The sequence below is a fragment of the Ramularia collo-cygni genome (assembly GCF_900074925.1).
Source record: "Ramularia collo-cygni strain URUG2 genome assembly, contig: RCC_scaffold13, whole genome shotgun sequence".
NCBI classification, from domain to species: domain Eukaryota; kingdom Fungi; phylum Ascomycota; class Dothideomycetes; order Mycosphaerellales; family Mycosphaerellaceae; genus Ramularia; species Ramularia collo-cygni.
Genome location: NW_019716267.1, coordinates 615,286 through 636,818, shown reverse-complemented (window position 1 = coordinate 636,818; position 21,533 = coordinate 615,286). Strand labels below are relative to the sequence as shown.

General features: G+C 50.2%; 5 protein-coding genes; 3 read left to right on the top strand and 2 right to left on the bottom strand.

Annotated features, from left to right (window-relative positions):
* Nucleotides 1–132: 132 nt before the first annotated feature.
* RCC_08165 (uncharacterized protein) lies at nt 133–816 on the bottom strand (the record flags this gene model as incomplete). The annotated part of the gene is made up of 1 exon (XM_023773417.1): nt 133–816. One exon carries the CDS (start codon nt 814–816, stop codon nt 133–135), a length of 684 nt encoding a protein of 227 aa, XP_023629185.1.
* Nucleotides 817–1,380: 564 nt separating this feature from the next.
* Nucleotides 1,381–2,040, top strand: RCC_08164 (related to UDP-N-acetylglucosamine transferase subunit alg13; the record flags this gene model as incomplete). XM_023773416.1 has 2 exons in its annotated part: nt 1,381–1,702; nt 1,763–2,040. 2 exons carry the CDS (start codon nt 1,381–1,383, stop codon nt 2,038–2,040), a joined length of 600 nt encoding a protein of 199 aa, XP_023629184.1.
* Nucleotides 2,041–3,985: 1,945 nt separating this feature from the next.
* On the top strand, nt 3,986–4,348 carry RCC_08163 (uncharacterized protein; the record flags this gene model as incomplete). Its single annotated transcript, XM_023773415.1, has 1 exon — nt 3,986–4,348. The coding sequence occupies one exon, from the start codon at nt 3,986–3,988 to the stop codon at nt 4,346–4,348; it is 363 nt and encodes a 120-aa protein (XP_023629183.1).
* A 3,931-nt stretch (nt 4,349–8,279) lies between these two features.
* On the bottom strand, nt 8,280–12,747 carry RCC_08162 (related to C2 domain protein; the record flags this gene model as incomplete). XM_023773414.1 has 2 exons in its annotated part: nt 8,280–8,966; nt 9,025–12,747. The coding sequence occupies 2 exons, from the start codon at nt 12,745–12,747 to the stop codon at nt 8,280–8,282; spliced, it is 4,410 nt and encodes a 1,469-aa protein (XP_023629182.1).
* A 1,069-nt stretch (nt 12,748–13,816) lies between these two features.
* Nucleotides 13,817–14,720, top strand: RCC_08161 (uncharacterized protein; the record flags this gene model as incomplete). XM_023773413.1 has 3 exons in its annotated part: nt 13,817–13,949; nt 14,031–14,389; nt 14,550–14,720. The coding sequence occupies 3 exons, from the start codon at nt 13,817–13,819 to the stop codon at nt 14,718–14,720; spliced, it is 663 nt and encodes a 220-aa protein (XP_023629181.1).
* Between the last annotated feature and the right edge of the window lie 6,813 nt (nt 14,721–21,533).

Here is a 21,533-nt window from a genome sequence, read left to right as displayed (position 1 = left end):
CGCATATGCGAAATGTTCGTCACCACATCCCTCCTCGGACCCAGGATTTTTTCTGAGAGGGCGACGCAAGCTTCTCGATTTGCCAGAGTCCGCAAGCTTCGCGATTTCTGGACCGACGAAACGAACGCTCGGTCAGTTCGCTTCGGGACCGTGGAAGTTTACTTTCACGAGGACGAGGAGCTCGAGAGCTTCGAGGGAGAGGGAATCAAGCCAACGGTACAAGATGGTGGGATAATCCTTTGGATTGAYAGTCCACAATGCCGTGCCACCGTAATAGTGTTGCATGAAGATTTGGCGGTGGTGGCGGTTGATTCGGAGCTGCCAGGGTAGTGTGTACTGATCGCTTATGAAGCGGTCGGGGGAGTCGATGGTGTCTGAGTTCAGAGCGAAGGTTTCTTCTACGATCATGTCGTAGAGTTCTTGGGGTAGGTTGTAGAGTCTCCTGCGCAACTCTTCGAGTTCTGGGTCCGAGACTGTTGGTTTGGAGGCTTGCGGGGTTGTGCGGGAATGAGAAGCCATTTGGACGACTGCGGTGGATGTTGATGGTTCTTCGGGGGTACAATTCGCCAAGGTTTGGCCTCGCCCGGCTTTGGTATCCTCTGGTCTTGGTCTCTGTGCTACATCCGAGTCCTGGGGCATTATACAGTCGGAAGAGGCAATCCTGACAATGCCTGCGGATGAGTCCGGTGGAATCGATACCCCGACCGTCGAGTTGGGTGTGGCTGGGCTATGTTCATCTTCCGCGTCATCCGGCTCCGACAGAGTCCCCATGACCGGATCGTCTGGATCTCTACACGAGCAGGAAGCGATCCTCATGGTTCCTGGATAACGTGCGAGGTCTGATAGAATGTGGTTTACGTTCTCGCTATCATCTGGGACTATCCTGCTGCATGCACAAACCATGATCGGTCGGTCGCGCAATCACGACTCGCCTGTAGTATCTAGATAGGAGGAAGAGGGTATATCGCAGGGAGAAGATCGACCTTCTAGTCAGCTTAGTGACGTTGTACTTTCGACTAGAGCGCTGGTCAATGGAATGGTCGACAGTGGTGATGATGGAGTGTCTGCTGTGGTCAGAGTTTCGTTGTTACTAAATTGCGGGAAGTTCACTACAGACCACACTTGGCCTTCCCACCCAAAGTATTCGAATATTCCAGCCTGAGGATGTCTGCGGAAGGCAGCAAAAGTTATGCACTAGTAATCATATAAGTCTGATATATCTATTGGCCAAGCCAGCTCCTTCCCAAACAAGCTTAAATCCCCGGCCCGCTTGCCTCCCGCCATTTGGGGAACCTTTCATGTGCTCACCTCCAGAATCTTGATCCTCACCACTTCCACAACAATAATGTAGCAGCTATATATCATCGCATCGCATACATCATGCCATCGAATCCGCCGCAGTCTGGAAAGACATGCTTTGTCACCATTGGCGCCACAGCATCCTTCACCGGCTTGATCAAAGCGACTCTTACTCCAGACTTCCTCGCCGCATTGGAATCACACGGATATACGGAATTACTGGTACAATATGGTCAAGGCGGCAAGGAATTATTCGATGGCTGCTGTGCGGGAGTATTATCGACTGTGAGACTTCATATTCATGGTTTCGACCTCGATCAGGCGGGTCTGGGACCATATATGCTACGCGCCAAAGGTGGACAGCGGAATGGACGAGAGGAGGGTGTTGTGATTAGCCATGCCGGTAGGACTCACCAACTAACCTGGCTGGTGGATTGTTGATATATAATTGCTGATGTCGTAGGTTCTGGTACGATCCTCGACGCTCTGCGAATTTCCGTTCCGATTATTGTGGTGCCGAATTCTGAACTGCTGGATAATCATCAGGTCGAACTTGCTGAGGCGCTGGCTGAGCAGGAATATGTTGTTCATGGGAGGTTGGAAGAGTTGAGTCGGGCGTTGCAGGAGGCGAGTGTGTTGGCACAGAGATATAAGGCGTGGCCGCCTGTCAATAGTGGTGTGCATCGGGAGGTCATGTCGTTGAAGAGCGTGCTGGATGATGAGATGGGATATTTGGATTAGAAGGACGGCCTCCTTGGTACTGAAAGAGACAGGTGTATGGTATGTAAGGTGGAAGGACTACAATTGAGCAGGCGTCATATCCTTGGCTGCTATTCAGAGCATGTGCATGTCCTGTCCTGGTCTGCTCATGTGTATGCGCTGCCGTGGTGGTCAGCGAAAACTTCAGTTCATTCTCTTCGCTACGAACGGATCTAGTCAGTTCTGCGTAGRGGAGTGAACAGACCTTTTCGCCAACCGAAGGGCGGACGCGAAGAACACATGCGTTGACATTCGTCTCACGGACAAGCCCTTTCATCGTACGATACCACGCCAGCAACATCGCTCGAGTTGCAACCTCATGAAGAGCCTTCTCCCCACCACTACGGCGTCTATCTACATTCGAGGTTATTTATAACGACCGAAAGGCTCAATTTCATTCAGTGGAGTTATCGACATGCAATATCCACAACCTGTTTGACACAACCTACCCCATCTCTTTCCCTCGCTCAACCATGGACGACTCACCACTCTCCCATCTTCCAGCCGAGTTGACGAATCACATCTCACATATGCGAGCTTTCGCTTACCTTCGAATACCAGCTCAAGCTTTGGGATTTCCCGCCGCAGAATAGTCTCACACGTGTCTGCCGACATACCCGCGCCGAAACTCGTCAGTTCTTCTGGGCTTCGAACAGCTTTACCCGCGAATGCTCCTTTCGTTCGGATTCCCATTAGGAGGACATATTTCAACTGAGAAGCGGAACGAGAAGCGGAAGGAGTACGCGGAGCACGTCTGCAAGATCATCAAGTTCGAAATCGGAGTTCAAGCTATTCGCCGAGTACAGTGCGTGAAGTTCTCTGGCCTGGGTGTTGATGGCGATTTACACTCCCAAGCGAGGTATCGTAAAGTATCCATGGAGATCTGTGTAGAAGAGGACGATTCAATACTCTTACGCCTACCAATCTCTTCGCACCGCTCGAACTCTTTCTTAGATTGATGCTCACTGCGTACGATGAGCTTGGCCGCAAAAGAATTCCCCTCTGAATAAACAAGTGCTTCAATGTGGAGCTTGTCATCAACCCTGAGCATTGGCGCGGCAATACCAGGAATAGGCAAATCTATGGTGGTCAGAAACCCTTTGACTTCTGCGCTTTGCTTTGGAAAAATAGCTTGGATGTGGGAAAGGAAGCCCTCGGTGTGAAGTCTCTGCGATGTCGATTGTGAAAGGTCCCCTTCGACTGGTGGCGAAACAATACAGTGAATGAAGATTCAACCGAGGGTCGTTAAAACAGCCGAAGCGTAGAAGGTGGGCGCAAATCACATGCGAAATCGGTACCTGGCGTTGTGTGTATGGGTCCTCATGCATAACCGATGGCGCTTTACGTCCATACGGCAAAGGCTGAAGAGGACGCCAAGCGAGCTAGTTGGTTCTCACATGCAAATCAACCCATCTAGACCGCAAACACATCTCCCAATTGTCTTCAAGTCACTTTGAACCGCAAAGCAACTGCAGGGATATAAGTATGCTTCGTCGAGCCCTGCCTGACTTTCGTCATTTCATCAACCACCGTCTCTACACCATGCTCTCCAAAGACGACACCGTTGTTGCGACTGACCTCATAGACGCAACCTCACCGCAAATCGACGACTTCAATGAGAATGAAGACAAGCAAAACTTCTGGAGTCGAACTCATTACACCGGCAGTCTACTCTTCTACATCGGCGCCTTCATCCTCCCAGCCCTCTACTCACACTAGCAAAACTCTGGGTAGCCAACATCGACTCATCTGCCGTCGTCACCACCGACGTCTTCACTTACATTGGGGTAATCTCCGAGGTACTGAAACGAAGGTCTACCGCGAGCATCCTGGAACATCATCGGCGACAAGAGCCAATCGATCCCTCGCATCCCGTCATGGACTCTCATACACCTTGATCATAATTCAAAGCCTTCTGGGATTCATCATGTCTCTTGCAATTGTCGGTGCTGCTCAACAATTCGCCAAAGCATTTGTCCCCGAGGAGGTCCGCGAAATATCATTGACTTATGTGCGCATCTCCGCTTTCTCGGCGCTTTCTTCTGCGCTTGAGACGGCTGTTGCGGCTGCGACTAGAGCTCTGGATCAGCCTGATGTGCCTTTGATCATCAGTTTTGTGAAGTTTACCGTCAATATCGTCCTTGATATGATCTTAATCTCCAAATTCCATGTCTCGGGTATCACTCCGACTGTCAACACTCAAGCCGCAACTCAATTTGGCATGTGGACTGGCGGCATCACTTTCTGGACTTCTATACTTTGTCTGGACTACGAGAAGACGGTTGAGTAAGATCAACGATCATTCCAGCACAGGAGAACCCGCACGACCTTCCCTTCGCGCATTCATCATTCTCGCAAGACCTGGATTCTTCACCTTTCTGGAATCTGCAGTCCGGAATGCACTCTACCTCTGGCTCGTCAGCGGCGTGGTATCTCTTGGATCAGACTACGCAACAGCCTGGGGTGTCTTCAACACGATTCGCTGGGGTCTCATCATGGTTCCCTTCCAAGCACTCGAAGCTACCTCTCTAGCATTCATCGGGCATACCTGGGGTTCCTGGCGAGGTATACCAGAACTGGGAATCACACCCGTCATCCCCAAGCGACGTGGAGGGATCTGAGATTCATAACCCTACCAGCTCTCCGTTCTTGTGCGATTGCTCTAGCAGTTGAAATTCCCATCTGTCTCTTTCTCTCCTTCTACGGCGCTAGGAGATTCGCCATGTATCTTTCCGAAGATATGAAGGTTGCGGTGATTACGGAGAAGATGTGGAAGACTATTGATTGGTGCTATATCTTCTACGCCGTCTCTACTCAATTAGCGACTATTCTTCTTGCAACTCGACCGCGTTGGTATCTCTATCAGTCGTTGGTGAGTAACCTCTTCTGGGTCCTTCCATGGGCGGTGGTGGTTATGCAGATTGATATCACGGCTGAGGATGCTTGGAAATATCACTCGATTGTGTTTGGTGGGAGTTTGGTTTTTAGCTTTGTGGATGTTGTTGTTGTGGATGGGATTTGGGTGTGGACTCTCTTGCGAGGCAGGATGACGGTATCGAATGTGAAAGTCTCTACGATTCATCGGGACTAGAGTGGTGGTAGATGGAAGGGGTTTGGACTGAGTGAAGATGGGATCACGTTTACCAAGGATGCACCTCTGATCCATCAATTGATCTTCTGCTACTTTCCGGTCATTCCGTGATGTTGTGTGCCACTACTGGAATGTCCGGTATATACATACGGGACCCCAGAAAGGGGGAAACTTTGTCCTTCTCCAGATCCATTGACTTCTCAGAAGAAATTCTCGGGCTCTTTTATTCCCATATCTCACCCTATTCGTCATGGGTACTAAAAATCAGCTTTGTCAACCAGTGGCAACGCTTAAACCTCCTCCAAGTCTGACCCAAACCGCACGCTGAGCATGGGGGAGTGTGCTACGATGCCAAGTTCGATTAGACGACTCCGTTGATCCGTAGATGACTTCAATCAATCGCTGGGCTTACGCGCCATTGAGGTACTGCAGCTTCAAAGAGCGCCGAAGATCTATGAGCGAAATAGACCGCGAAAGTTCAACTCCCGATATCGTCCTTGAGCTATCAAGCATCTCATGAACCGGCCCGAGAAAGAATGATTAATGAAGATGCGACTCTCCGACCTTCAGGGGAACAGCACCCTACGCTACACTAGCGTCTTGGACTATAGATCCTCCAACCTCAAGAAAGCGTAACCAAATATCCACTCGCCGTCAAACTCGCATTACTATTCGTATCCCAATTCTTCCCCATCCCCCTCGCATTCTTCAAAAAGCAATTCCCAGCCCAAGCAGGAATAGAATACGTCCTATCAGAAGAAAAGCACCAACATCATCAGCATATATATATCCCTCATCCCATTCCCTCTCCACAAAAATGGTAAGGTAGGGAGGTAACTCACAAATTCGCATAATAACTAACAGCCACACATTTATCCCCCAACGCATTCCCAATATTCAACTGGAGATTTCTCTGTTGACATTGATCCATACACTGTTCGAAAGAATAAACCGTGATTCCCGCAAAATTCCTTACGATAATCGAGGAATTATCATAGGATGTTTGATTTGTCTTGTAAGAGACATAGCAATCCTGGGCGAAAGATGCACCGAAGGGGGAAGCATAGGTGTCGTCGCGAGAGCAGGAGAAGGCGGCGATACCTGTGGCGCCGGAAGTCACAGTTGTGGAGCTGCGAAGAATATTATTAGACGCCAGAAGAAAATTTTCCTTGTAAGTGACCTGAAAAGAAGGATTGGGTGCGTTGGATACTTCGAATTGCTGCTATTCGCAGTCGACTTCTTAGAAGAAGTAGCAACATTCTCCCCAATCGCATATCCAATCCCAATCCCAGCCCCCAACGCAGCCAAAACCCCGAAAATCAAACCTAGAGTCCAACCCACCCATCTCTTCCTCTTCTTCTCCTTGATAACCTCCTCGTTGCTCTCTCCGACCGTCGTCGGTACAAGAGGCACAGAAGGCAACACCGACGAATTCTGATATTGATTGTATTGTGGCGGATAAGCTTGTGGTCCTCCTACAGGCGAGAAGCCCGAGTGAATTCGATCTAATTTCTCCCTTTGCTGTTCTTCGGGGGTAAATTCGAATCGATCATGGGTTTTGTATGTAGCGGCGACAATCGGTCCGTCATCGTGACTTCGAGGGGAAAGTTCAGGGGCTTCACTTTCTAGGGGTTTCGCTGAGTCCATGGTCTGCTCTGTTCATCCGTTTCTGTTACTTTTTCAACAAATGGTTTGCAGTGTAAAAAAAAAAAAGGGGGAGAGAATGTAAGACTTCCTCAGATGGCATCCATCTAAGCATCATCACCATGACTGACTGTCGTGTACATTTTGCTCACCAGCGGCTGCTTACTGTTCCACCAACAACGACGCCTCCAGAAGGGTGGTCAGCAAGAATGTACCATCTTATGCATCATTTTGGTGCCACAGATTCGCGTGGTCCGTATGCCGTGCTACGCTAGCCATGCCTTTGTAGTTTTTCGCATAAGCAACGTTTCAGAGGGCGAAAGGTCTCACGAGCCAGCCTTCTTCCTACGCAGTCATTTCCAGCTGCGATATCATTGACATGAAGGGGTGAGAATCTTGATTTTCATACTTCGAAGTGTTATTCTTCATAAGCTTTTGTGCTGTTTGCTTGGAGCTGGTGGTATCGATGTACATGGAATAAATCTCACAGAACCTCCACTCCAACTCCAGAAACCATCTTGACGCTCTGTCATCCTCAATCGTCTTTCGTTCAAGCCATTCTCAGTAAAGTAATACCCCCTTAAACCAACCACTCAACCACTCGTAATCCATCACTCTAAAAGAGGACATGACCTTCTTCCCTTCCAATGCTCTTGTAATAACTACAAGCCCCCGTCCCCTCAAAAAAGGGAAAAGCCATACCACTACTAGTTAAAGGAAAGGGAATTCAAAGACCGCAAACAGCACCATAGACCTCAAGTGCGAGGGAACTCAACTCCTCCTCCTATTTATTACTTCTTAATACTAAGCTAGCATTGATTTCCTAGTTTTTCTTATAGAACCAAACCAATCCAACAACCCCACAATCCCACAATCTCACAATCCCACAATCTCACAATCCCACAATCTCACAATCCGAAAAGAGAAGAGAAGAGAAGAAAAGAAAAAAAAAACCCCCTTCCCCTTGCTCCGTCCTCATTCAATTATCCTCCTCGCCGACTCCTCCTTCTAGAATAGCCAAAACATATAAATCAGGGCATAAGAAAATTATCTCTTCCTCCCTTCCTCTCCTCTAGCACTCTTTCCCTGCTCCCCTGCTCCCCTTCTCCTGCCCTCTTAGCCTATAACTGAAAGCTGAAATTAAAGCTACACTCTGCTCTAACTCTACCCTAACTCTGCTTTAACTCTACTTAACTCCAGCTCCAACTCTACTCCAACTCCACTCCAACTGCACTGCACCACGCTCAACAAACACAGAAGCACCGAATCTCATGCAACTCGCTAAATAGAAAGGGGGGGGGTATATATCCTGAATGTTCTCAAATCCATCCATCAATCCATCCATCCATCAATTAATCCAAACACACGGATTCCCAACAGTCCAAAACCCCATAGAATACGTCAGCAAAAAGAAGGAAAACACCTTCTCAAGAATAATCATCCACACCCAGCCCCTTCAAAGTCCCTTCCAACCCCTATTATTCTCTCACTCCCGAATAGTACCCCACTCCCTCCCCAACTTCCCATTCACCCCGGCCCCACCACCACCGCCATTACCACCGCCACCACTACTCCCCGACCCAACAGCCCTCCGAACCAAACTCCCCCCACCCAAACTTCCCCCTCCCCTCCCATGCCCTCCACCTCCACCCCCAACACCAGAATTCTTCCCCGCCGCCAAACTCTGCCTCACAATCGCCTCAGCAGCAGCAGCAGCAGCCAACCTCTCCTTCTGCCGACTACGATCCCTCAAATATCTCTCCGCCTCAGGCCTCATACGTAAGATCCGCAACAACATATCATCATTAGGATCCGCTTGGGCTTCCTTCCGTTTCGCCTCTTTGGCCTTGCGCATCGTTCCCAAATTTCTGCTCTGGAGGATGGATTTACTGCGGCGAGTTCCTCCCCCTACTCCCAATCCAAGAGAGGTAAAGGCCGCGCTGTTTCCGGCTGGTGCGGACAAGCGGTTCAGACGGGCGGATTGTTCGGTTTGTCGGGATGCGGTGGCGCTGGCCATGGCTTCTGATGTGCGGATGAGGTTGTCTGTGGATTCAAAGTAGAAGAAGTTTAAATTTTGGAGGTCGTGGTATTTCGGGCTCTTCAACACGTCCAAGGGTACGCCGTCCGCGACGCCGCGATCGGGGTCGAAGGCGAGGAAGAAGTCGAAGAGGACCTAATCATCATCATCATCAGTAATCACACATCATTCTCTTTGTGCATGTACATCTCACCTGCAACCAGCGATAAACAACATCCACCTCCACCGGCCCCAGCGCCTTTTGCGCGCTCAACTTATCGCTCAGTGGAGGGACCAACAACCCCTCAATCGTGACGAGCACCTCCTTCCACAATCTCGTCATGACCATAATCATGCCGCTATCCGTAAGCGTCTGCTTCATAATCGCAAAGTTATCGTCAAAGTATTGTAGCAGCGGTTTGAGTGCTTGGCCAGCTTGTTCCGCAACATTCCCACCAGCACCTCCACCTTGCTGCTGTTGGGCGCCGGAAGTGGTGGCATTGCCAGCCGCGACAGAGAGGGGTCTTCCGGAAACTTTGCTGAAGTATCCTCGCATACTGGAGATTGTGACGCCTGCGACGCCCGCTGCAGTGGAGACGGCGGTATTCCCACTGGTTAATTGTCGCAAAGTCCTCCGACTGAGACATTGAGAAATGTATGCACTCAGCTTGTCGGTAATCTTCCTGGTCATGTCCCGTTCACTCCTCTTCAGCGTTCTGAAAGCCTTGCCAAAGTAGAATTGAATGTCGTCACGTTCGCCTTCCATCGACACTCGAACCAGGACTCGTCCTTGTGTGTCCAGATCTAACCAATACTCTCTCGGTAGGTAGTCGTTGAAGTGATTGGGGTCAAGTTTCAGACTGGTCCTCCCCAGACAGTCATGATCTCCCAATACATCCCAATCCCAGACGGTAGCAATGAYGTTGAGTGGGCCGGTGGTGAGGATATCAACCGTCTCGTCCCATCTTGGATTGAGAGATTGATAGACAGTTCTCGTCTTGGCAAGTCGCTTCTGATACTCATCTCCCAGCACGACATACGGATCACTCAGCCCGTTCATATCACCAGCTTTGAGGTCTTCCGCTTCGATGATTTTGATGGTGAACATGAACTTGGTCCCTCCCGCGTGTCGTCTTCGGACATTAGCCGGCGGAGGAGGTTCGTATTTATTAATCGCCGCCACACAAGCGTCGACATTCATCTCCGCCTCCAACTTGTCAAGTTGAAGGGTTGCAAATTCAATGTCATTAATCTTGACAAAAGACTCGGGCCAGAATTGGAAGGGTTCAATTTTGGGACCCGCACCTCCCGTCGCCCAGACATCCCTAGCAACTGCCATCCATTTCTCTTTTTGAGTCTGTTGCGCTGCTCGAGCTTCCTGTTCCGGGGTTTGACGGTCCATCTCGCGAGCGAATTTGGCCTCGAGCAATTCACAATACTTTGCCACACCTTTTCCAATCGACTTGGAAATGGCCGTCATGAATTTGGCGTACTGCAAATCATCATCCCATGATAAAGTGATGATCTGATCAATACTCTGGTTGAAAATGTGAAAGACATCCAACACACTCTGAGAGTGTCTCTCATTATCTGCAGGAGGTTCACCGGCTTCCTTGGCGGCATCGCTCTGTCGGACTTGAAACTCGTCATGAGCCACGGCGCCCTCGACCCAGTCCAGAAGCTTGCTGTCCGTCATGGCGATCCAGCGCCATACAAAGTCTTGCAAGAGACCTTCAATGTGAAAGCCAAACTCCCTCCCGGGAAGTGCTTGGGCGTAGACGGCGCGAATCTGCACCAGCTCTTTGTACAATTCGAACCCATCCTGCACGGGCACCTCTTCATTCCGAGACTTGCACAGCTCCATGATTCGGCCCACCAGTTCTTTGGCATCCTTTGCGAAGGAAGGGAGAATCTCCTCCATCAGGATAGTCAGCGGCTGTACGCCCATGATTTGGGGATTCTTGCGATATCGCTTTTGGATCTTTTGACACAGACTTGTGACTGCCTGCCCGAGTTGAATGACATTGTAAAACTCCCACTTTGCAGAGTCGTCGGGAACATTCTTCGCGAGCAGGTCATGATACTTTTCCCTCGCCTTGTGCTTCAGCTGATCGGACATCATGGATGAAAAGGCATCGAGCTCTTCATGATTCTTGCTAAAGGAGGGGTCATCATAGACAATCTTATCAAGAGAGTACATTGCATCTCCAATACTGGGCGGCTTGCTTTCGTAGCAATGCTGAAAGACCTCGAAAAGCTCTCGAAGGAAGGCGTCGTGGAGGTTGGAAAGAATGGTCTGCATCGTTGCAGCATCGTGGACTGTCCATTTACTACTTCTGTCGTATAAACTGGTGTGTATGAGGAGGGTGGAAGTCTTCCCTCCCATCTTTTTGGTTTCTGCTGGCGGTTCTCGCATCATGTCGAATGCTGTGTCCACCGTTGAGAGAGGAATTTCAGAGTTTTGAAACTTCTCCCGGATGATGTCAAGAAGGAGGACCATCCTGGAGGAGTGCGGTACACGCCATCGGAGGGCCAATTCGTTGAGAAGATCTGCCGACTGCGGAGAGAGAAGTTTCAACGTTGGAGCTTCTTCAGGTCCAGCCTCTGCTTGGAGATCTTCATCTTCCAAGTCGTGGGTGAGTGCGGCTTTGAGAGCAGCGCGGAAGTAGGCTCTCGTATCGGGAGGTATAAAGGTAAAGTCTGCAGCACTTCCCTCAACCGATGCCGTGCCAGAGTCTCTCGTGGGGGAAGTAGCATCATCCAGATTCAAGCCGCTCATATCGACGAATTGATCGACGAGATTGATCGAGGTGGGATCCACCGGGGAGGAGGGACCATCACTACCGATGGATGCGGGAGGTTTGTATGCAGCCAGACTGGCACCCGAAGAGTCCTTGGCAAGGGTGGGGTCGGATTGCAACAAGGCGAGCATCATCTGGCTGAGATCACTGTATTCGCCCTTTCGCCACGCCTCGAAACAGTCATCCAGATCGAAGTCTTCCTTTGATAGGGTGACCCTTGTGTTGAGCATGAGATGACTCTGGTACTGCTTCAAGTCCTTCAGGGCCTCCTGCTCCGTCCAGACATGCTTGTTGGCGTTGATGTCATTCTGCGCCTGTACGGTAGGCTTTGCAAAGATTCTACACACTCGTATCACCAACGGCATGTCTTTAACATCATACGTGCGTGGTACCTCGACCTCCACGCTGGTACCTCCCTGGCCGGCGCCTCGTTGGGAAGATTCGGCCAGGTCTTGGTCGTGTTGGAGGAGTTTGGTCTCGAGCGTCCTCAGCCGACTGGTCAATTCGGGACGATCCCGGGTCCAGTCGTTGTGTGTGAGGGTACCGCTGATCAATCGGACAAACAAAGCGACATGTCTATCTACCATCAACTTCCAGCCGTCATCGTCTGCGGCCTTTCCCTTTTGCAGCTCACTGGTAGCTTTGGAGAAGAAGATCAACAGGAGATCCTCCACCTTGCGATCCTTTTCCATGCTCTTGCGAAAGGTGGGATTCTTGAATTCGTTGAGAAAGGTGGCAAAGGTTCTCTTGACCAGCGGGTCCTTGTATTCCGCCATCTTCTCCTGTCCCACCAACACTCCCGTGATTCGTTTATCCAACGCCGCCATGAATCCGTGAGGGAACCTTGTGCTCTTACTATCGCGGATGAGGGAAAAGTCCTTGACCATGTCGTTGATGGACGTGCTACTCCGCTGAATGGGCTTGGATGTGTTGGCGACATGTTGCGTCCGCTTCTGCCGGGGTTGCAGCAGATAGTGCAGGTAAGCAGCCCTCAAGGCATACGAATACGCATCGCTTTCGGAGACGTTGCATCGTTTGGCGTACGAGACATTTCTGCCCACCGACTTCCGCGCCGAGTATGACTTGTTGCGCCGGCTGTTGACCGACGATGAGGCCGACGCGGATGATCGTTCCATGTTTGTTCTGCTATGCTCGGGAGTGAGGGTGAAGGTGAGGGTGGATTGGGCCCGGAAATGGCAAGAAATCGGCCATGCAATCAATGCGTGGCAGGCAGGAAGGCAGGCAGTCGATTGCGGTGAATGACTGCAGGTCACCCCGAGCTTGCAGTTGCAGTTGCAGTCGAAGTCTCACGGAGGTTCTCCCGGAAATTCTCGTCCAATTGTTGCGGGATGATCGCGTCGGGTCAAAAGTCGTTCAGTCGTGTCGGGCGCAAATGTGTGTATATGTGTGTGTTGTGAGGAGTGTTTACTGTGAAAGTTGGTCCGTCGTTCACCCTTCCCTCTTTCGATAACTACCTTAAAGTAGATGGTCCGTGGTCATCGGCCGGGACGCGCCTCCGTCCGCTCGTGTCATTAGGTTCTCCAGCCATGCACGTTGGCGTCATTGGGCCTGATATTGCCTGCGCCACACGCCACACCTCAGGACATGATGTCCAATCCCAGCAGAACTTTCACTCTCATCCACATCCATCTTACATCTGACTGTACAACATCACAAGGATGAGGGCCGCTGATGAAGAAAGATGAAGATGTCTTCATGTCTGCCATGAATTCTTGGTCGGGCACGTCTGCAGATCCATCTAAATACATCAATGATCAATCTACGCCACGCGAGCGCGGGGAAATTGTGGGATCGCACTTCAGGCAGGGCAGGGCGGGCAGGGCAGGGCGAAGAATTGTGCCAAGCTTGCCCAGACCAGACGATCACGAGCCAGCCCGGCGCCGGGCGATTTGTCTGACGGGACCGGCAGTCACGAGCGTGTTCTCCGTCTGGTCAAGTGAATGACTGCCGACGTATCTCACTCGCCAATGCCGAATCCTACACCGCAGCATCCCCACGAGCACTCCCATCATTATCGACATCACCCGCCTTGACGCAGACGCACGAGAAGACACGCACCCAMGCCACGAATCCACTGCTGTGCTGCATCATCCTTCGCTACACCTGCACACGTAGTGAATAGACGGAAACATCGTCCACTTCAATCATCACCACCGCCGCATCCCCTCGAAGCATCCCCACAACATGCCCGGCGTTGCATTGCAAGATATCCACACTCTGCTGGCTCAAGACACCGAACGAGTGCATCGAGAGAGCAGCAACGCGACGGAATCCCTCTTGCGAGTCCTCGACGATCTCCCCCCGCCCTCCAACAACCGTGAGCACCCACATTCAATCACCCCCAACACATCATCACACATCATCACACGACGACAGAAGACTAATAAATCCTTCCTAGCTCCACCGCCTCAACCGCACCACGCCCCACATCAACATCCACATCAACATCCCCACCCACACCTCAACCATCCGGCTTACAACCACCACCCCTCTCACACCAACATGTCCTCTCCCGCCTCGCCCGGCGCCGCCGCCCAGGCCAAGTCGCGCCTCACCAACGAGCAGAAGAAGAAGAACCACATCGAGTCGGAGAAGAAGCGACGCGACGCCATCCGCGCCGGCTTCGACAAACTGGCCGACATTGTCCCCAAAATGACCGGTCAGGGTCGCAGCGAGGCCGTCGTCCTCCAACACACCGTCGCATACATGAAGTACCTCATCGCCAAGCGCGAGGTCCTCGATAAATTGGCCGCCGAAGTAAGTATGCCGCCTGACATGAAAGCACACATGTCGGTCTGCCCGCATGCGACTGGCATGTGATGCGTGCCAAGCATGATCATCCATCCATCCATCCATCCACCCGCAATCCACCTCGACCATGCCATTGATATTCAATCCGATTGACCACCCCCAGCAGAAGAATTGGTCGCAGGAGGAGCGTCTCGGAGTCTACCGTGCCGCCGAGCAGGAAATCCGTCGCAAGGATGATGCCCTGGAGATCGCCGCCCAGCAAGCCCAGCAGGCCGCCCAACATGCCGCTCGCGCCAATCAGTTGAAGCAGTCGGGGTCGGGGTCGGGATCGCGCTGACTGACATGTCATCATCCTCGAGCTTCRAGGTACTTTACATGAACATTGTCATCCTCGAAGCATTCAACTAACCATCCTCCAGATCTCCATTTCTCTCACCCATCACACCATCATCATCCCGCCTTTCCCGACAAGAACGCTGTGCATTCTTCCGCGAAATGGAATGGATCAGGTGATGATTTGACAGTTCTCTGATACAGGTAGAACATTTCCCCGCAGAGCATGCATACCACGGCGACTTTTCTTTTCATCGAAACTTGTATGAAGGGAGGGCGGCAAGGAGGGAGGGAAATATGGGTTGTTTCTGATTGTTTTTCTGTTGTTATTTGGCGTTTTGTTGGAACTTTCAAAAGGCGTTTGATGGAGTCGCGTATACCCCGATGGAGAGTCGTTTTTTATAAAGAATCAAGGAGCATGTTCACTTCCACTTTTCACTTTTCATGTTGTTGTTGTTGTCGCTGTTATTCCCGCCCGGCTTTTTCTGTGGGGGGGAAGATGATAGATAGGAACAATCCCTTTGTCTCTCTTTCCCTAATCCAAGAACCCCATCTCCTTGTGTCGAAAAATAAATACTTACTGACCTTCCCAATCCGGCACTTGAAGGTCAAGAATTTTCACAAAGAACCCAACCCAGCATACCCGATTGTCCGTCCGTCTAACTATCTCCTACCTATATCCTACCTAACTAATTCGCCCTTTTACACACGCGCACAACATTCCCAACCACCATATCATATCATCCATAAGAGTGGAGTCCGAGAATGAAACCTCCCTTTTTTCCAAAACCCTACAGATCCTCACATTATTATCAACCTCCTCCTCCTCCTCATTCAATCAATCATCAACCTCATCAGAAATATCTTGGTCCAAAATACCTCCATGCAGGATACACGAAATCCCTCCAAGACCAAATCTCCAATATTCGAACTTGGCAATTGGATTTATTTTCTAGGGCGCTTGCTCGGGGGTTTGAGGGGGCTTATCTTGAAGAAGAAGAAGAAGAGGGAGAAGGAGGAGAAGAGGGTATGTCAAATTCTCTTGCTTGATGAGTATATTATAGTCTGGTATAGTAGGAAGAAGATGTATACTAATCATCATGATGGTGCTTGTTTAGGGGAGGAAGAGGAAGAAGAAGAAGATCAAGAGAATTGGTTGGATTTTTCAAGAAGAAGTTTAAAAATCGCGGAAGTTCTTGAGGATTTTTTTGGGGAGGAGGGGGAGGGGGTTCATTTTGAGGAAGTTAGGCAACGGAAGGTGAGGAGGAAAGAGAGGGAGAGGGAGAGGAAGAGGGAGAGGGAGAGAGAGGAAAGGGAGAAGGAGAGGATTGCAAGGGAACAACGGGATCGTGATCGTGATCGTGATCGTAAGAGGAATGTTGAACAGCAGCAGAGAGGAAGTGAGGATGAGGATGAGGATAACAAGGAAGAAGCAAGAGAAAAACGGAGAAGCGAGGCCGTAGAAAGCATCATTCAGCGAGCGAAGAGATATAGAACCGAACGTGCCCAAAGGGAGAAATTGCGGACGCAGAGGGAGGAAAGAGAGAAATCTTGGGCTAAGAGGCAGGAAAGGGAGAGGTTGAGGGCTTATCTTCAGAGAGGAAGGAGAGAGGAAGAGGCTAGGGAGAGGGAGAGTATTAGGAGAGCTAGTGGGGGTTTAGGGGATGAAGAGAGGGAGAGAAAGGCGAGGGAGCAGGGGAGGAGAGCTGTTTGGGAGGGGAGGAGGATGGAGGAGGAGGTTCGGTGAGTTTTTTTTTTCCTTTCTCTCTCTCTCTCTTTCTGTTGGGGTTGCTGGTTTTGTTCTTGATGAAGAAGATGGAAAGGAAAGACTAACAACTAGAAACTCCAGACAAACGACTCGAGGTGAAGGGAATAATGGTTTAAATCCCAGTAAGTCTTCCATCCCCTTGACACCCCCTCCTCGATTCTGCATCGAAAAACTAATGTGATGGATCCACAATATAGCTTTTGAAGAAATCCCAGATGAAGAACCCTTCCCCCCAAATCGAGGCACTCAGAATGGTGCTTTACTAGAAGAAATCCCCACTGTCCCGAAACCCTACGCTCCGAATCCGAATTTGAAATCAGCTATGAAACCTTCAAGAGTTGCTGTTATCCCTATGGATCACGACGGTCAAATTTCTACAATTAATGACGATGAAGGAGGTAGAGAGAAGATCAAGAAGGGCGTGCAATTTCATAGTAGTACGTCCCACCTCCCTCCCCCTCCCTTCCTCTCAACCTTTACTAACTACATACAAAAAGTCCGCCAAGAAATCCAATTCCACTCCACACAACCTCCAATAACCCCTTTCCCGCGAACCACAGCTCCCGTTGAGAATTCTGGACAACTTGATGGGAGGGAATGGAGGAGGAGGAGGAGTAGTAGTAAGTACAATACATTTATATTTTTTTCTTCAAAAAGTGGAAACATTTATGAATGGAAGGGAATTTGGAATGGCTGACGGGTGAAGTGTGATTTAGCTGGGGAGGATATCGTGAGTGGGGAACCGCCTCCTCTTCCTCCTCTTGATGGGAATATGGGGGGTGTGGATGGGGGTGCTGGGGGATTTGGAGATGATATGGATATCTCACAGGATCCTCCTTCTTCTCCTCCTTCTTCTCCCCCTCCTTCTCCTCCTTCTCCGACAATGACAACAACAACGACAACAACAACAACAACGACGAAAGCAACGACGAAAGCGCCAAAGTCATTTTCTGAAAGTCCCCAAGGACAAACTCTYTTAAAGAAATCTCAAGAAGGTTTAATGCGGGCTAAATTAGAGGCGCATTTTCAGACTCAGGAAGAGGGGGAGGTTACGAGGGAGAGGGTTTTGAGGGAGCTTGATGAGGAGTGGATTTTAGCTGAGGAGGTTTGGCAGTTGGAGCAGGTGGTTGGGGAGGGAGAGGATGGTGATGATGATGATGATGATGATGATGATGATGATGGTGGTGGTGTTGGTGATGGTGGTGGTGATGAGGGTGTTGATGGTGATGATGGGAGGATGGATCCCTCTGGAGGTCCATTGGACTCTTTTGTGCCTCCATCGGATTCAATAGGTCCTTTCGATTCTTCCACAGCGATCACGGCCGGAAACCGAGCAGTCGGAGATGCCGTTRCAGCCATTTTCAACGACGCAGAAAACTTCCTAGGACGGTCGAAGAGATGAACTTTAGCTCCTAAAATACCACGTTGAAAGCGTTCTTATCTTTACCGACAACTATGTAGCTCTCAAACTCACTTATGACACTGAGAGTCACAGCGGAGCAACAAAGTCGACATTAAGTACTACTCTGTTCGTCAAGCCGTCACGGATAGGAAGGTTACTACTCAGAGAAAGGATAGCAAGGATGATAGAGGAAGGAGTAGTGGACTAAACCGGTGTTGTAGTGGATCTTACTTCAACAAGGGCGCTGTACATTACATCAACAATACGCGATTAACAATATCTACATCCACCCGCATTTCCATCTATAATGTTGCTGACATCTTCACTAAGCTGCTATCCAGGGACCACTTCGTCTGCTGCGTCGCTGGTCTTGGCATAAGCGGATCAAGCTGCGATCAATACGACCAAGTACTTAACAGTAGTTACAAAAACCTGTCTGTAGTAGGTGAATTGCGATCGACAGTCTCAGACAGGACTATAGGATTAGCGAGAGTCGTCGTTTGGCGAATCACTGGTACAAGAGGTACTTTCCTAATGGTTCCCAATACACAACAGTTTTTGTATTCACTCAGTCTCTAGGGTAAAACTTCAAATTACTACAAACTCCCACATCAATAGCTCTCGATACGCCAATCCTTATATCCCTAGATCAGGAAACAACATTCCAGTCTCCCCAAACAAGCCACCCCAACAACATCCATCAAGCAACGCAAATATACAGAAACCAGCAATCAAACCTGCCCACATCGCTGCATAACCCCCGCCCCAAAAACCCTCCCCCCCAAACTCATCATACCCATAAACGACCCCATCAACTCTAACAGAAAATAACCCCGCCAACCCCTCCCCCTCCTCCCCCCCCTCTCTAAACAACGTCTCAATATTCTCCCTCAACAAATCCAACCGATAGAAATAATACCCAAATCCTCCTTCCATCCGACCAATAAGTCCGTCCCTCAAAATCATCCCTCCCAAAAGGCAAATGGCGATGAACAATGACTTTCTCCAATAAATCTCGATACTCGCGCGGCAGGGAAAGTAACCAGCCGAATAGATGGACGGATTCGTGGATTTCGAAGGTGACGCCTACTTTGCCGTAGTATTGGTTTGCGTAGTGTGTGCGTGTGGAGCGGTTGACTTGGAGGAGGTTGAGGTGGTGGTGTTGGTTGGTGCGGTTTATGTGGCGGGTGCCTGTGGGGGCTGTGAAGACGGCGTCTTGGATTTTATCGCGGATTTCGGRTTTCAGTTCGAGGATTCGTGCTTGGAGTTGGGCGAATTGTGGGTCTTGTTTATCGGCGGCGTGGCTGGTGGAGTGGTTGGTTCTTTTTGGGAGTTTGGGGGTGAGGTGCGGACGTTTTGTCTGCCGTACGTGGATTTGGGAATGATGGGGACTGAAAGGTTCTCTTCGGAGCCTGGGAGTGCGGTTTGAACATTTTACCTGTTGTGCGAGGACGACCCGGGAATGATGGGGACTGAAAGGTTCTTCTGGGAGCCTGGGGGGTGAGGCGCGGACATTCTGCCTGTTGTGCGAGAACGATCCGGGAATTGAAGGGGACTGAAAGGTTCTCTTGGGAGTCTGAGGTTGAGGTGCGGACATTTTGCCTGTTGTGCCAGGTGGATGTAGGAGTAATGGCCACTGAAAGGATCTCTTGGGAGCCTGGGAGTGAGGTTTGGACATTTTGTCTGTTGTGCGAGGTGGATGTGGGAATGATGCGGACTGAGGGATCTGGCGGGAAGTGGTACGTGACTGGGGTGGATAGAGTCCAGTTTTCCTTCGGCTGTCGCGGGAATCCATCGCGCTGGGGTGCTGGTACTTCGATGTGGATTGTGGAAGTTTGGAGATTTCCAAAAGAGACGGGAATAATCAAGTAGAGGCTCACAGTCTTGACTTTATCAGGTAGATGTATCTGTCCTCAAGTATAAGCTTCCAGATTTCGTGATGGTAACATGGCTCGTGAGAACTTTCATTCATGTGGAATTCACTCAACTCTAAACTAACCCGTTTTGGACACGACTCTCTGCACTAAATCATCACAACCCTCTTCATCGAACTCCATCCCAACCTCATTGATCTCCAAAAATGACTGAACAACGCCCATCAATCAGCACCGAAGCACTTCTCCACGGCATGCAAAAACTACCACAAGARCTCTACGACATAATCTACAACCAAGTCTTCACCGCACCTCTCACTTCCCTCCGCTTCATCAACGACTACAACTGGGCCCAGACCAGTCCGAGGCCTAGATCTCCGCACCGCAAATCCATCAGTCTCCTACAAGTCTCCTCTCATTCCCGAGCACTCTACGCCAAAACCCTATTCCATCCAGACGCAGTTTTCAAAATCCACACCCCGCGGGATTCCAACAGATCTCTCCCTACAATACTGGCTGCGATCACTCTCAAAGACACACACATTGCGCTTCTGAAGCGAATCATCGTGGCGGTTCCTCTAGGATGTCATGGGTTTCGGCCTACCGATGCCTCTTCCGGACTGGGTGCATTTTAACCTTTGCATAGTATCGGGTAGGGTAGCGGGGGATGATATCTTGATTCCTCATGCTGTGCAGGTGAAAGAAATCAATCGGGTAAGAAAGTACTGTTTTAAAGACTTCTGGTTATAGAGAACTGACTTTTCCATGTAGCTTGATACGAATCTGATAGCTGCGGCGAGATTGGTGAGGCGGCCTTTGAATCTGACATGGTGGCAAGGGAAATATACAAAGTGTGCGTGTGAGCTACGATGCCCTCAGATCCTGAAAAATGATCTGATTTGCGGGCTGGAGAAGACGGATGAGATGTAAGATGAGGTGTGTGTGGGTTGAGATATTCCCGCATTGAGCGAGCAGGTATCTCATGATTCCGCAAGCAATGTCTGGATAGATGTAGTCATGCAATACCACCACCTTCCATGAATTCACATCTTCTAGAATCATCTTCCCCACCGCCCACTGGTGTCTTTCATCTTTTGAGTTCCAATCTACCAGCTCACTCACAATGCAATGGTGTCATATCCGGCCCAGCCATTTTCTCGCACCCACACTACGACGTGTCAGCTCGGCCCAGATTTCTCTCACACTCGCCCTCCGCACTCAATTTCCCCCGACATCTTCATCCACCAAACAATTTCTCCTGAAAATCAATCATGCCCAACCCCTCTACACAACCATGACGGACCTCCACGTCCCCTTCAGCAGCCAAACCCTCCGCCAAAGCCTCGAATCACTACCCCAAGAACTTACTCTACAACATGATCTACGAACAAGTCTTCACCGCGCCCCCAGGAATCCGAAAATTCCACAGACACAACTCAAACAATCTCAACAAAACTCCCCTCAAACCTTCTCAACCCCCTCCACGTCTCCCGCGCGACCCGCTCATTCTACGCCAAAACCCTCTACGGCGGCACAGCAGAAACCATAATAGAAATCGACGTAAACTTCCCCATTTACCGAGATCTTATCGAGGTGCAAAGTCTGATGAGACAATGGATGCAGAAAACCATCCCAGACGCCCACCGGAAATTCATCACGAAATTGGTGGTGGTGGTGGTGGTGCTTGATAATAATCACAGACCGGAATTCATGGAGAATAATGGGGTTCAGCAATGAAATGGTGCAGCGGCTCGCGGCTTATGAATTGGGAAA